This window comes from Microcebus murinus, chromosome 2 (assembly GCF_040939455.1).
Source record: "Microcebus murinus isolate Inina chromosome 2, M.murinus_Inina_mat1.0, whole genome shotgun sequence".
Taxonomy (NCBI): domain Eukaryota; kingdom Metazoa; phylum Chordata; class Mammalia; order Primates; family Cheirogaleidae; genus Microcebus; species Microcebus murinus.
Window position 1 is genome coordinate 94,032,090 of NC_134105.1, and position 13,464 is coordinate 94,045,553.

General features: G+C 40.5%; 1 protein-coding gene across 5 annotated transcripts in view; it reads left to right on the top strand.

Moving 5' to 3' along the window:
- The first annotated feature begins 8,923 nt into the window (after positions 1-8,923).
- SLC22A15 (solute carrier family 22 member 15) overlaps positions 8,924-13,464 on the top strand; it is a 92,406-nt gene continuing 87,865 nt past the window's right edge. For all 5 annotated transcript variants that reach the window (XM_012761803.3, XM_076000006.1, XM_012761804.3 and 2 more), the window contains exon 1: positions 8,924-9,061. In XM_012761803.3, coding sequence (XP_012617257.3) covers positions 8,975-9,061 — 87 coding nt within the window. In that variant the 5' untranslated portion in view covers positions 8,924-8,974. The remainder of the gene's footprint in view (positions 9,062-13,464) is intronic.

Consider the following 13,464-nt stretch of genomic DNA (forward strand, 5'->3'; position numbering starts at 1 on the left):
CTACAAACAGTAAACCAAAGAGACAAAACAGCCTTTAGTGGATTGTTAGAGCACTTAAGGAGGTGTAAATTGTAATTAGCCATATGCTAGACTTTCACAACCCAATAAGAAATATGCCTGATGGTGCAGCATCTCTGTGGCCCAGTTTTTCAGGTCAAAAGCAGGGTGGCTGTTGAATAAGGAATAACTCAAAAAGGAAAGCTACAAAACTATTCCATTCTCTGGTTTCAAACACAACAGATGAGACTCTTGCTGCCCATTTGTGACAGCAGTCATGTTTTTGAGTCACCATGTATGCCTAACCAGAGTTTCGCCTTCTGAGTTGGAAGGCCCCGTTCAGCTAAAGTCCCAACCCTAAAATCACTGCGGATCTGGGGACACATCTACTCTGTTTACAAAGGAATCAGAGTGCAAATGTGTTATAAAAATAACGTTGTTCTATACCAACATTTCCAGATAAGTAAAAGTGGTTCAGAGATGGGGACCTATATACCAGAGAGTGATCTCAGGTAATGGGGGGGGGCGGTGGGGAGCACAAACTTTCAAGAATGTGGTTGCATGTACTCTGCTGACTAAATGTGTGACTTTCAGTGTGTCCCTTAGCCATCTTTAGCATATTATTTAACCTCCCATAGCCTTAATTTATCATTTTTATACTATTGGGGTTGGACTCAGTGATTTTTGGAAAATGGCACTTAAAATGTGTGTGTGTGCATGTGTGTATGAGTGCATCCTCTCCTGTACCCTTATTTTTCTGAGAAATCCTGTAACTTTCATTAAATTTGCAAAAGGTTAAGGGACTAAAAAAGGTGAAAGAAGACTCTTGGCCATGGTGGATTAATGGTAGGAGTGGAAAATGAAACTGAGAATAGAATATTCAGTCTTCTGCTGGTACAGATAATTTACAGGATTTGATTTGCTATGTTTGGCTGACAATAAAACACTCTTCTTATGCAAATGAAGACTGATAAAGAAGATGAGTTTATATTGTTTAAAAATGCAATATGATCTTTTGGCTCAAATAGCTGTATGCCAGTAAATTAAGGATTAATTTGGTTCTGAAAATCATGCAAATTCTCTTTGTGAATTTGTGCATTAGTGTAACTTTCTACTAAGTGATTTTTACTATAGGGAGATAAGATTTGGCTACATTCTTAAGACAGATAAACATAGGGACAAGAGCCATTAGACCAAAGAAGACTTGATGGATACCATCCTCCTTTATAATCTAGTCAGTTCATATTGCTATGTTTTGATTTGGGGTAGATTTCAGGACCAGATAATAGAGCAAGTGTGGAATTTCCATAATCTACAACACCCTCCACCTTCTCCTTGCTTTCACCTCTCCCATCCCATCCAGTACTGCTGCCAAGAGGAAAAAGTCTTCACTGGAATGCAAGTGCCACAAGGAAGAGACTTGTCTGGTTGAACACTGTATTCTTATCACTAGTGCCCAGCACAGAGCAATGCTCAGCAGCCATTTGTTGAATGAATTCCAACGCTGATGATTTTCAGAATGGTTTAGGATTAGTGACTCCTCCTTTCTGAACCTGAGTAGATCAAGTGTATGTATCAAACTTAATTCTCAGAAATCTACTTTGGTTTCAAAAAGCCATGTAAATTTCTGGTTTTAATTTATAAAGCCCAGGTGGGGTAGAGGCTCTTGATATAGGTTATCATCATCCTCCTTGTGCAATACTCAACCAATTCACGTGGTTCAGGAAGTTCCAGTAAGCATCTATATTTTAATATTTTAAACTGTGAGGCATTTATTTCTGTATAGGGCAATTTTTTGTCTACCCTACTGAATCATAGCCTCAATTTATTGACCCCATGAGTATAGCAAATTCATCATGTCAGTTTATATTCCCTAGTTATATAACTCTACTATGTAAGAAATAGCAGCAGCAACAAGAAAAACAATAACAACGCTGATGTTTTCATTAAAGATGGGCACTCAGGAATGAATTTGTTGAATTAAATGAATGCTCTATAATCTAAGCTCAGTGCCTCTTGGACGACATGTAAAATTGGACTCTCAGCAAGCAAAACACTCTATATCTAAATCCAAACATAATTAATGGCTAATTTTCCTCATATTTCATATCTCTCTACCTTTACTTCCTCAATTATAGACCTAACTCTATTCAAACTCTTTTGTTTTATTGCTAAGGTTTGAGACATGAAAATGGCCAATTTCTCCATTAAATTTAGATCTATTTTAATGTTTTTCACCCGCTTAACAATGTTTTTGGAATGAGAGTTGTGTTGATTTGGAAGACCTGTTTAATTCAAGATGACAGAGACCTGTTTATTTCACTGCTAATTCCACTTTCTTTTTGCTTCTCTTCCCTTTGTCTTTTGCTCCATCCTCCCAGACATCTACCTACAAAATCTCCTGGCTCCCTTGTGATTGTTTCTTCCCATCATATTTGCTGTGTTTATATCAATTTAATATTGACAGAGGTATTTGTATTTGGCTATCTTTATTAAGGTATGTTGCTGTGACAAACTAAATAAATTATTATCTCAGCATGAATGAAGGTTTATGCAGAGGGAGAAATATTCTTCAGATTTTTTTAAAAGGCAGTACCTCTGGGTACATTTAGGCTGGTATAGAACACTGATTTCCAAGGATCTGAAACAATATGTAACATACATGAGGTCTATTATCTCACACACCAGATTTCAGTAGCCATCTGGGATACCAAATTACTAATGAAACAAAAGACATGACACAGTGGTAAGGTGCACAGGTTTTGTAATTTAAAAAAATATGATAATGATTATATTTGCAATTTACCAAATAAAGTTAATCTTTTCTTCTCTCATGGACCAAAGTGTATATATTTGATAGACACCAAATTCTAAACATTATTTTAATTTTTTATCATTAAAAAAAACCGAGGTGTGCATTATTTTTGAGCTATAAAAGATATAGGTACTACAAAATTATGGTAGAAAAGACTTAAAAAGAAAAATGAGGAAAAAATGGTTAGATGGGGAAAATATGCTCTCAAAATGGAACTCTTTGCTAAGAGCCACAGATGCAATACCTTGAACCTCTGGAGAGCTTTAATTAGTCCAGCTCTTCCTTGAGCGCATGCTCAGAAGCTCTGGCACTGACTGTAAATTAGGGCAACTAAATCCAGCAGGGGCCTGGGTGGGTTAAGGGGGAAGGGCAGAATCTTAAAGGGGCAATGACCATTTAAAAGAGCAATGCCTGCCGGCCCCACTATTGTGTTATAAGACCCTCAACCTGCCACCACAAACCTATTTCACCTTCTGTGTTCCCTATCTCAGTTAACAGCACCTCCACTCTCCCAGTCTGGTTACAATGACTAAACATGAGAGTCATTCATGATTTCATGATTTCTCCTTTTTTTGGACCTGCAAAATTAAATCTTTCTGTTTTTATAGATTTGACCTTAAACGTGACTTCACTTCTCCATTCCTGTTATTGTTCTGGTTAAAGCCCTCATTGGGTCCTGCCTGGGCCATTAAAATATTCTCTCAAATTGATTTTTATGCATTTTCCACTGCTGCCAAATAATCTTTTAAAAATCACGTCATTCCAACCCAAAATACTTTAGTGGTTCCAATCACCTGTAGGAAAAAGTTCTCCTTAGCACTGTAAACCTGGCCTCTAGCAACCCATGAGACCTCATTTCAGACACTCCCCAGATTGCACTTTCTGTTCTCACAGTAATCAACTGCTTCTGGAATATGTATCCTAATTTAAGGTATATTAAACACTGAATATATAGAAGACTTTTTGGCCAACTTAAAATATATGCTTTTAGGGAGCAAGATGAAATAATCCAATATCTAATTAATATTTAATGTCTTATTTTAACTATATATGATATAAAATATTAATTTATAATTTTTTAACCTAACACACCATAATGTCAAAGAAAAATTCTCAAAAGTTAGAAACATGATTCTCTTACTAGTATAGAATCAACCCATGTCAAAGATTTTATTCCATCAATAATTGATGAGGGAACAAATAGGATGGTAAGCTGGTTCTAAGAGCATTTGAAGAAATCATTATTAATAGAAAAAAGAATGCTAGAATAAGATTGCTACATTAGATACAAAACCAGTTAATGTACTACAGGGCAATGAAGTCATAGATTCTCTCTCCTACTGAACATAATTATTTACATCTCTACCACATACACACACACACAAATCTACAAGTTGACATGTCACTTCACAGTGTCTGGGCTTTTATTAATGGTAAATAGCAAAGTCAAACAAAGGTAAATTCTCCTACAGAATTAAATAATCCTGAATAGACCTGTTATACAAGGCTTCATTGCTAAATCGAAAGAATGTATCATCCTCTTCTTGCTTTCTTATTATTTCTAAGTTTAGGATAATTTTTCTTAAATCAAAAAACTTCACATAAATCTTCTACATTAGTGTTTTTGGTATCATGATAGTCACTTCTTGAGTCAATTAACAAAGTTTTCCAGAACATAACATCTTTATATCCTTCTAGGTTTTATCAGATAAAGTACTCTTGGAATTTTGTGTAGTTTCTTATATGGTTTGAAAAGAAGATAGATATGTTAAATAATTATAAATACTGTAGAAGGTAGTTATATGGATGTTAACAATGTATGAGTAGCTACCCAAATAATAATGTAATTTGTAGCTTTCCCAAATAGCAAGAGGGAGAGGTACTATAAAAATAGCTTTAAAAATCCAACAGAAAGGAATGAGAAAGAAGATGGTAAACAGAAAACACAAAATAAGCTGGTAGAAATAATTTCTGATATAAGACTCACAATAGATATAATGGATTTTACTCACGTATTAAAAACCAGAGACTATCAAATTGGATGGAAAAAAATGTCCTCCTTTCATAAACACGCTGCTATGGTCTGAATGCTGGTATCTGTCTTAATCTGTTTGTGCTGCTGTAACATAATAGCACAGATTTGGTAATTTATAAAGAAAAGAAATTTATTTCTCACAGTTCTGGAGGCTAGGAAGTCTAAGATCAAGTCGCTGGCAGGTTTGTTGTCTGGTGAGGGTTGCATTGTTCAGAGGAGAGGAACACCGTGTCCTCACAAGGCAGAAGATGGAAGGGCAAAAGGGGTAAACTCCATTGTCATGCCATTTTATAAGGGCACCTAATCCCACTCATGACGGCAAAGCCCTCATGACTCGATCACATCCCAAAGGCTACACCTCCCAATATTACATTAGGGACATATGAATTTTGGAGGGGACACATTGAAACCATAGCATTCTGCCCCCCTAGCTCCCCCCAAATTCTTTGCCTTCTTATATACAAAATACATTCATTCCATTTCAATACCCCCAAAGTCTTAACTCATTCCAGCATCAACTTTAAAGTCTAAAGTCCAGAGTCCCATCTAGATATCATCTAAATCAGATATGGGGAAGACTCAAGGCACAATTCATCCTCAGGAAAACTGCTCTCTCTAGCTGTGAACCTGTGAAGTCTAACAAGTTATGTGCTTTCAAAATCCAGTGGTGGACAGGCATAGGATAGATATTCCCATTCTAAAAGGGAGCAAGAGGCAAGAAGAAAGGGGTAACAGGCCCCAAGTAAGTCCAAAACCCAACAGGGCAACCCTGCCCCATGGCATTGCTCGGCACAGCTCTGACCTCAGCTCTCACAGGTTGGAGTTGGCTACACACTCCCAATACTATTGCACTTCGGACACCTGAATTTTGGAGAGGATACAGTGAAACAATGGCAGTGCCCCCCTCCATTCATATGTTGGAACCTATTATCAAATGTGATAGTATTAAGAGGTGTGGCCTTTTTTTTTAAGTTTCTTTTTTTTATTTTAGCGTATTATGAGGGTACAAGTGTTAAGGTTACATATATTGCCCATGCCCCCCTGAGGTGTGGCCTTTGAGAGGTGATTAAGTCATGAGGGCTCCAACTTCCTGAATGGGATTAGTGTGCTCATAAGAGGCTCCAGAAAGCTTCCTTGTGTCCTGCAGCCATGTGAGGATGCAGCAGGAAAGTGCCATCTTCGAAGCAGAGAACAAGCCCTCATCAGACAGCTAGTCCACTGGTGCTTCGATCTTGGACTCCCCAGCCTCCAGAACTGTGAACAATAAATTTCTATTGTTTATAAATGACCCAGTCTCAGATGTTTTGCTATAGTGGTCTAATGGACTAAGATAAATGCCTAAAATAGAAACTGAAAGAAAAAAAAAGATGATGTAAGAATAAACATATTACAAGGAAAATACAAATAACAGAAAATGTGATGCATCAATATTGACATAGATAAAATAAAAATTGAGATGAAAAGCATTTTAAAAAGCTATTTCACCATGCTAAAAAGAATGACTTGATTTTATGAACATACAGAGATAAAAAGAGAACTTGATAAATTAAAAAATGATAATAATTGGAAGATTTTAATATATTAATTAAAAACTGATATATTCAGCAGAGAAAAATTCAGTAATAATATTGACTACTTGAATAAACTTAATAAGGTTAACCTAATAGATATATAGATAATCTTGCACCCAACAAGTGGAAAATATGTTATTTTCAATATACATGGAACATTTTGTTAAAATGGCCACATACTAGATCACAAAAAATTCAAACAAATTTCCAAGATTTAATATAATCTCTGTCCACAAAGCATTTAAATTAATAATCAACAAAAAGATGGTTAAAAAACAGCAACAAACTTTAATTGGAAACTAAAAAAAAACTTAAAAAACTAAAAAAAAAAAACTACACTAAAAATAGCTCATTGGTTAAGGAGGAAATTACAATGCCATGAAATATTTAAAACTAAAGACAACAAAGATACCACATGACAAAACTTATGGGATAGAGAAGTAGTACCTAAGGAGAAATAGAAGTCTTAAATATAATTTTTTAAAAAAAGGAATACTGAAAGCAAATAAGCTACACTTTCAAGTCATTTAACTAGTAAAAGAATTACAGAGTAACAAAAGTAAGTAAAAGAAAGGAAAATTCATGTAATTTATGAATTAGAAGACAAAGAAATAAAAAAAAATCACAAAACAAAATTGGTTCTTTAAAAAAGAAGTAGACAAACCTCTGGCGAGATTGACTGGAACAATAATGATGAACAACACTAAGGATGAAACATGGGACAGAAACACAGCTAGAACCTGATTTTTAAAAGCCCTAAGAGAACAATATGAACAAGTTTATTTTAAAAAGAATAGAAGAACTAGATAAAATAGAAACATTTCTAGAAAAACATACCTAAAAGTGGTTCAAGAAGAAATGCAAAGTCATACAAACATATACAGATACAACTCTATGTACATATTTATATCTATATATCTGTAATAAAGAGATTCCCCCTGAAAAACAAGCAAAGTCCAGATGGTTAAAGGACAGTTTACCAAACACTCTTGCTATGAAGCACTATAATCTTACTGCCAAATGCAGACATGGGCAGTAGGAAAAAAATTATAGGCCTATCTTATTAATCATAGATGTTAAGTTCCTAGACAAAACATCAGCAAATTAAATTTAGCAATAAATAATAATATCGTAACCAAGTAGGATTTATTCCAATAAAGTTCAATAGCAAAAAACCAATTACCAGAACGCACCAGATTATCAGATTCAAGAAGAAAAACATTAGGATCGTTTCAATAAACGCAAAAAGCATTTGTCAAACTTCAATATTTATTAACAATGAGAACTATTAGGAAACAGCCAAAACAGAAAATTTCCTTAACTAGTACCTATACAAAAGATGTTTCATTAAAAGAGCAAAAGTAAAAATCTGTGAGAGTTTAGTTTCCAACCCACTGATACATACAACTTCCTTGAGCATTCATTGAATTGCTAAAATAAGAAAGTAGGTAACCAGTAAAGGGTAGTTACCAATAAATTACAAAAGGCATCACAATTAACGGAAAATTTTAGAAGCATAACAAGGATTCTGGCAGGGCAAGGATAATAGCTGGTCACCATTTCTATTCAAGACTACATCCAGAATTATGGTTTGGACAATGGAATACTACACAGCTGTTAAAAAAACACAAAACGAATAATAAAAAAACAAACTTAGGAGGCAGAGGCATGAGGGGACTAAGGCAGGCGCCAAGCGTTCTGTTCCTGAGGTCTGCCTCGTCTTTCTCCACTTTCCAGCCTGGCAAACTGCCATTTATCCTTTAAGTACCTGTGCAGCCAACACCCCCTGCCCCATCGCATTTCCTCTGGACCCCATGCATACTCCTAGAAGCAAATGTACCTCAATGTACCTCACAGTTTTGTGAGCATTTGCTTATCTGTCAGTGTACCGAACCCGCCGCTAGCACACAGAGTAGGACTGGAAAGAAATGCAGCACAGCACTTCTCTTTGAAGGCAGTCTACAACTCCCCGCGCCCCCGCACGAAACCCGTTTGTGCGAAAGGACAAACAAGGCTGAGGCGCGGCCGGGCCACCGACAGTTGTCGCGCGCCCACTGTAGGCTGGGGCTCGGCTCGCGCCGAGGGCGTCCCGGTCTCCCCATCCGAGAGGCGCCGCGTGCCCGCCCCAGCGCACTTCCTCTTTCCTCTCACTTTAAGCGGCGTCGACTGCCATCCCTCTCGCCGCCCCGCCCTACAAAAAGAACAGCGTTTTTTTCTTTCTTTCTTTCTCTTTTTTTAATACAGGGCCGCCCAGCCCGGGCTCTCCACGGCGCTCTCCTCACGCCTCGCCCCTCGCCCCGGGCCGCCGCGGCCGCGCGCCCCCTCCCCGCGGGAATCCGCTCCTCGCCCCAGCCGGGCCGCCCGCGCCGCTGCCCCGCCCCGGCCCCGCCGCCGCCCGCGCTCGCACCCCCGCCCCGGCGGGGCCGAGCCGGTGCCGGGTGCCCAGGGCCTCGCGCGCCGCGCCGGGCTGGAGGGCCGCGCCGGGGCGGGCGGCTGCGCGCGGGCGGCGGGGCGAGGGGCGAGGGGTGAGGGGCGGGCTCCTGCGCGCGGCCCGCCATGGAGGTGGAGGAGGCGTTCCAGGCGGTGGGGGAGATGGGCATCTACCAGATGTACTTGTGCTTCCTGCTGGCCGTGCTGCTGCAGGTGAGTCCTCGCCGCCCCGGCAGCGCCACTTCCCTCCTCAGGGCCTCCCAGGCCGCCGGGCCGCGGCCGAGGCTCTGCAAACACCCGCGGTGTGGCGAGCGCCGGCCGAGACGCCGCGCGGTGGCCTGGGCCCCGGCAGCGCCAAGGTCGCCGGCGGGCCGCAGAGCTTCTCTGGTTCTGCCGGGCGCCCCCACCCCGCCACCTTGAGTGGAGGAAGGAGTGTATGGGCAGAGGTACTGCAGCCGACGTGCTGGTTAATAAGGATGCAAAATTGCATTACCTGTAATATGCTGTTGTTACCTGAAAAACGCTGCAAATTTGAAAGGGAATTGTTACCCTAACCTGTGGCACTATCACCTTGGAGTCTAGGACAGCCCTGATAACCTGCAGACACATAAGGTCGATCTAGGACCGCCTCCTTCAGCTCTGAGTATCTACTTGCCAGCTTTTCCTGGGTTTGAGGGGGCTTTCTATTCCAGGGCCTTCCAATGTATGGTATTTCTCTGTGGTTTACGTTCTGCTGGGTCATTAAGCCCTGCCGCTAGCCTTAGGTTGAGACTTTTATAAGCCGAATAGTTCTGTCTACAATGTGTGTTATCAAACGGAATTACTTCTTCATTGTACAGACTTCTCAGAACCTACTCGCTCACCTCAGCCTAAAAATGTGGGTTCGGTATGTTAACAGTCTCTACAGATCAACTTTTCCAGGCAAGAGTTAGTCCTCCTTCGCCAACTTAAATGGCTCATTGGACATCAGTTGTTTCTCTCAATATTCTGAAGGCACTCTATTCACACATCCTTTATTAGTGTCTACTGGGAGCCAGCCATTTTACTCATTCTTTTAGTCAATACATTTCATGAGTGCCTAGGACGTGCTGAACACAGGCCGCAGTGGACAAATCAAAGTTCCTGCCCTCTTGGAGCTTGCACTCTAAAGGGGTAGGTGGGGCAGGCAAACGTTAAACTAGTAACTTAGAGTTAACTTGTGATGACGGTTATTCTGCGGGAAGTACAGGGAAGTACTGGTGGTCATAAATATAACCACCAGCTCACATGTTGCTTAAACTTTGCATAAGGCAATGACTCAACAGGAAAATGATGGAAAATAGGGGTTGACTTACTGATTAAATGTTTGAAAGTTTGATTCATTTCATCACCAGCCAGAAAAAATGGTTGAAACAGCGGAATGATATCTAGAATCAGTTCTTTCTCTAGCAGAACAGGAACAGTCCTCAGTTGAGGAATATGCAATATTCTGAAGTGCTTTTCAGTTTTGTTGTTTCAGCTCTATTTTTTTTTCCTGTTTTTTGGCTCATGCTTTGACATCAGATGTTTTAGCTTTAAAAGCACTTTCCCTAGGGAGAAAAAATGTTCATGCTAAGTCACAAAATAATGTTTAATACAGAGAAAATAGAATTGCAACCAGGAGGCCTGATCTTTATTTATGACAGTTTCTTTGAGAACATTCTTTTTCTGTTTTAACCATGAATTCCAGGGTCATACTCCCTCTCTGAGCAATCCCAGCTTCCTACTTCCCTAACCCTACCCTCCACTTCCTATGTTTTCATCTTCTTACCTGCCTAGCCAGGGATCCAGCAACTTAGAATAAGTTTATCTTAAGTGGAATGTGGTACTAAAAAGGCCAGTGTTCTGGGTTTGGGAATTGTTGAGTTCCCTCGTTTACTTTTGTTTATGGTTGACCCAAGTTGTTAGAGTTTGGAACCAAAAGAGTTCCAAGCCCATGCCCTTGACTGTTCACTAAACCTTGGCTGACACATGGTCAGTATTTGCTATACAAGGACCAGGTTTTGGAGAGTTGGGAATGAGTGACTGATTGTTTATCTTGTAGGTGTGGGCTGGGGAGGTGCCCTGTAGCTGTGCCTATACCAATGGAGGAGATGCCCCAGTCCAGGCAAAAGCAAATCCTTCACAGCTGCTACCTGTTTATGAAGACTCCACCCCACCCCATAGAGCTACATGATCTCGTGGTTGTAGAGCCACCTGGAGATGCCCTGGGTATGAAAGTGGAGCTCCCCAAAGACCTTGCTAAGGAGTCTGTTGCTGGAGATGTTTTGGGCTAGGGGAGCTCGCCCGTGGAGTAGTGGGGAATACCATTACCCAGTTGTGTCATGATGTTTTCATCATTCTTAGGGGGAGGGGTGCTTCCCCCAACACAAGGAAAAATAAGCCCTTTGCACAGAGTTAAGTGGAAGGAGGTTAATGTTTATCTGCTTTTAAAATCAAAGGACTTTTCTTGCCATTGTCCAAGGAAGGTACAGACCAACTGTACGGCAACGCTGCTAGAGAGAGGGAGCCTCTGCTTCAGCAGAAACCTTTTCCCCATCTGCAGTTTGATGGTGACTAACCCCAAGAGAGAGACACAAAACTAGAGGGATGGGGCTGGGTGATGTGGCTCATGCCTGTAATCCTAGCACTCTGGGAGGCCGAGGCAGGCGGATCACTCAAGGTCAGGAGTTCGAAACCACCCTGAGCAAGAGCGAGACCTTGTCTCTACTATAAATAGAAAGAAACTAATTGGCCAACTAATAGATATATAGAAAAAATGAGCCGGGCATGGTGGCGCATGCCTGTAGTCCCAGCTACTGGGGAGGCTGAGGCAGAAGGATCGCTTGAGCCCAGGAGTTTTGAGGTTGCTGTGAACTAGGCTGACACCGCGGCAGTCTAGCCTGGGTAACAGAGTGAGACTGTGCTGACGCCGCGGCAGTCTAGCCTAGGTAACAGAGCGAGACTGTGTCTCAAAAAACAAACAAACAACAACAACAACAAAAAACTAGAGGGATGGAGATGGAAACCTTATATATCTTTTTACGTATTCCTTCTTGGATTATTATATTTTTAAAAATGGTTTTAACTCTGTTTACTTCAGACACATCTAAGTTCAAACTGAGGACAAAACCACATACCAAAAAGCCAACTCTAAAGGTCTTTAGGTTAACTGTTATCTTGAATTATTGATACCATCCTGTAGATCATCAAAAGTTACCTCACTATCCAATTTTCTTTGCCTAGGAGACTTATTACCCTCACATTCCTGGCAAACACTACCTTTGGCATCTCCATAGTGGTTAACTTTGAGGTAAATAAAGAATAGATGCAGATTTTGTAGATACCTCTTCAGCATGATAACATGCAAATACCCTGATAATAGCAGGTATGTGGTTGATAATAGCATATATGTGATTTTAACATTATACATAAACAAAAAGTTAAAGATCGCCTTATGTAAAAATGATTGACTTATGAATAAGCAATGAGATTTATAATTCTATAGTTAGAAAAATTCTTACCATCTAAATGTGCTTGCCCTCCCTAGGGTCAGAGCTATTTGTGGCATTTAAATATGAATAATTCTATTTAATTTATCACTGTTTCTCTCTTCTGATGATTATTCTAAGTTGATACCATTATCACTATTTTGTGTGTGTGTGTGTGTGTGAGAGAGAGAGAGAGAGACAGATTGTTTTCTAGGCTGTCTAGAGGAAGAAGGTTAGAACACAATTTGCTATTTCTTACTGCCTCAAACCAAAAATGGACCCTACTTCTTTGTTCTAAGCCAGAAGCTCCAAAACCTTCACTTTTCTCAGGATCATGAATTGTAGGTTGTAGTATAATTTGCACAGAATTTAAACAACCAAATCCTAGCACTCTGGAAGGCTGAGGCAGGAGGATTGCTTGAGGTTAGGAGTTTGAAACCAGCCTCAGCAAGAGTGAGACCCCGTCTCTACTAAAAATAGAAAGAAATTAGCCAGGCAACTAAAAACAGAAAAAATTAGCCGGGCATGGTGGTGTCTGCCTGTAGTCCCAGCTACTCTCGAGGCTCAGGCAGGAGGATCACTTAAGCCCAGGCGTTTGAGGTTGCTGTGAGTAAGGCTCAGGCCAGGGCACTCTAGCCTGGGCAACAAAGTGAGACTCTGTCTCAAAAAAAAAAAAAAAAAGAGGCCGGGCGCGGTGGCTCACGCCTGTAATCCCAGCTCTCTGGGAGGCCGAGGCGGGCGGATTGCTCGAGGTCAGGAGTTCAAAACCAGCCTGAGCAAGAGCGAGACCCCGTCTCTACTATAAATAGAAAGAAACTAATTGGCCAACTAATATATATAGAAAAAATTAGCCGGGCATGGTGGCTCATGCCTGTAGTCCGAGCTACTTGGGAGGCTGAGACAGAAGGATCGCTTGAGCCCAAGAGTTTGAGGTTGCTGTGAGCTAGGCTGACGCCACGGCACTCACTCTAGCCTGGACAACAAAGCGAGACTCTGTCTCAAAAAAAAAAAAAAAAAAAAAAAAAAAAGGAAAAAAAGAATTAAAACATCAGTTAACTACCAGGAACATGTAACCTGTAACAAGCATGAGTTTCACCGGCAAAATTGTGATGCTGGCTGTGAATGTCA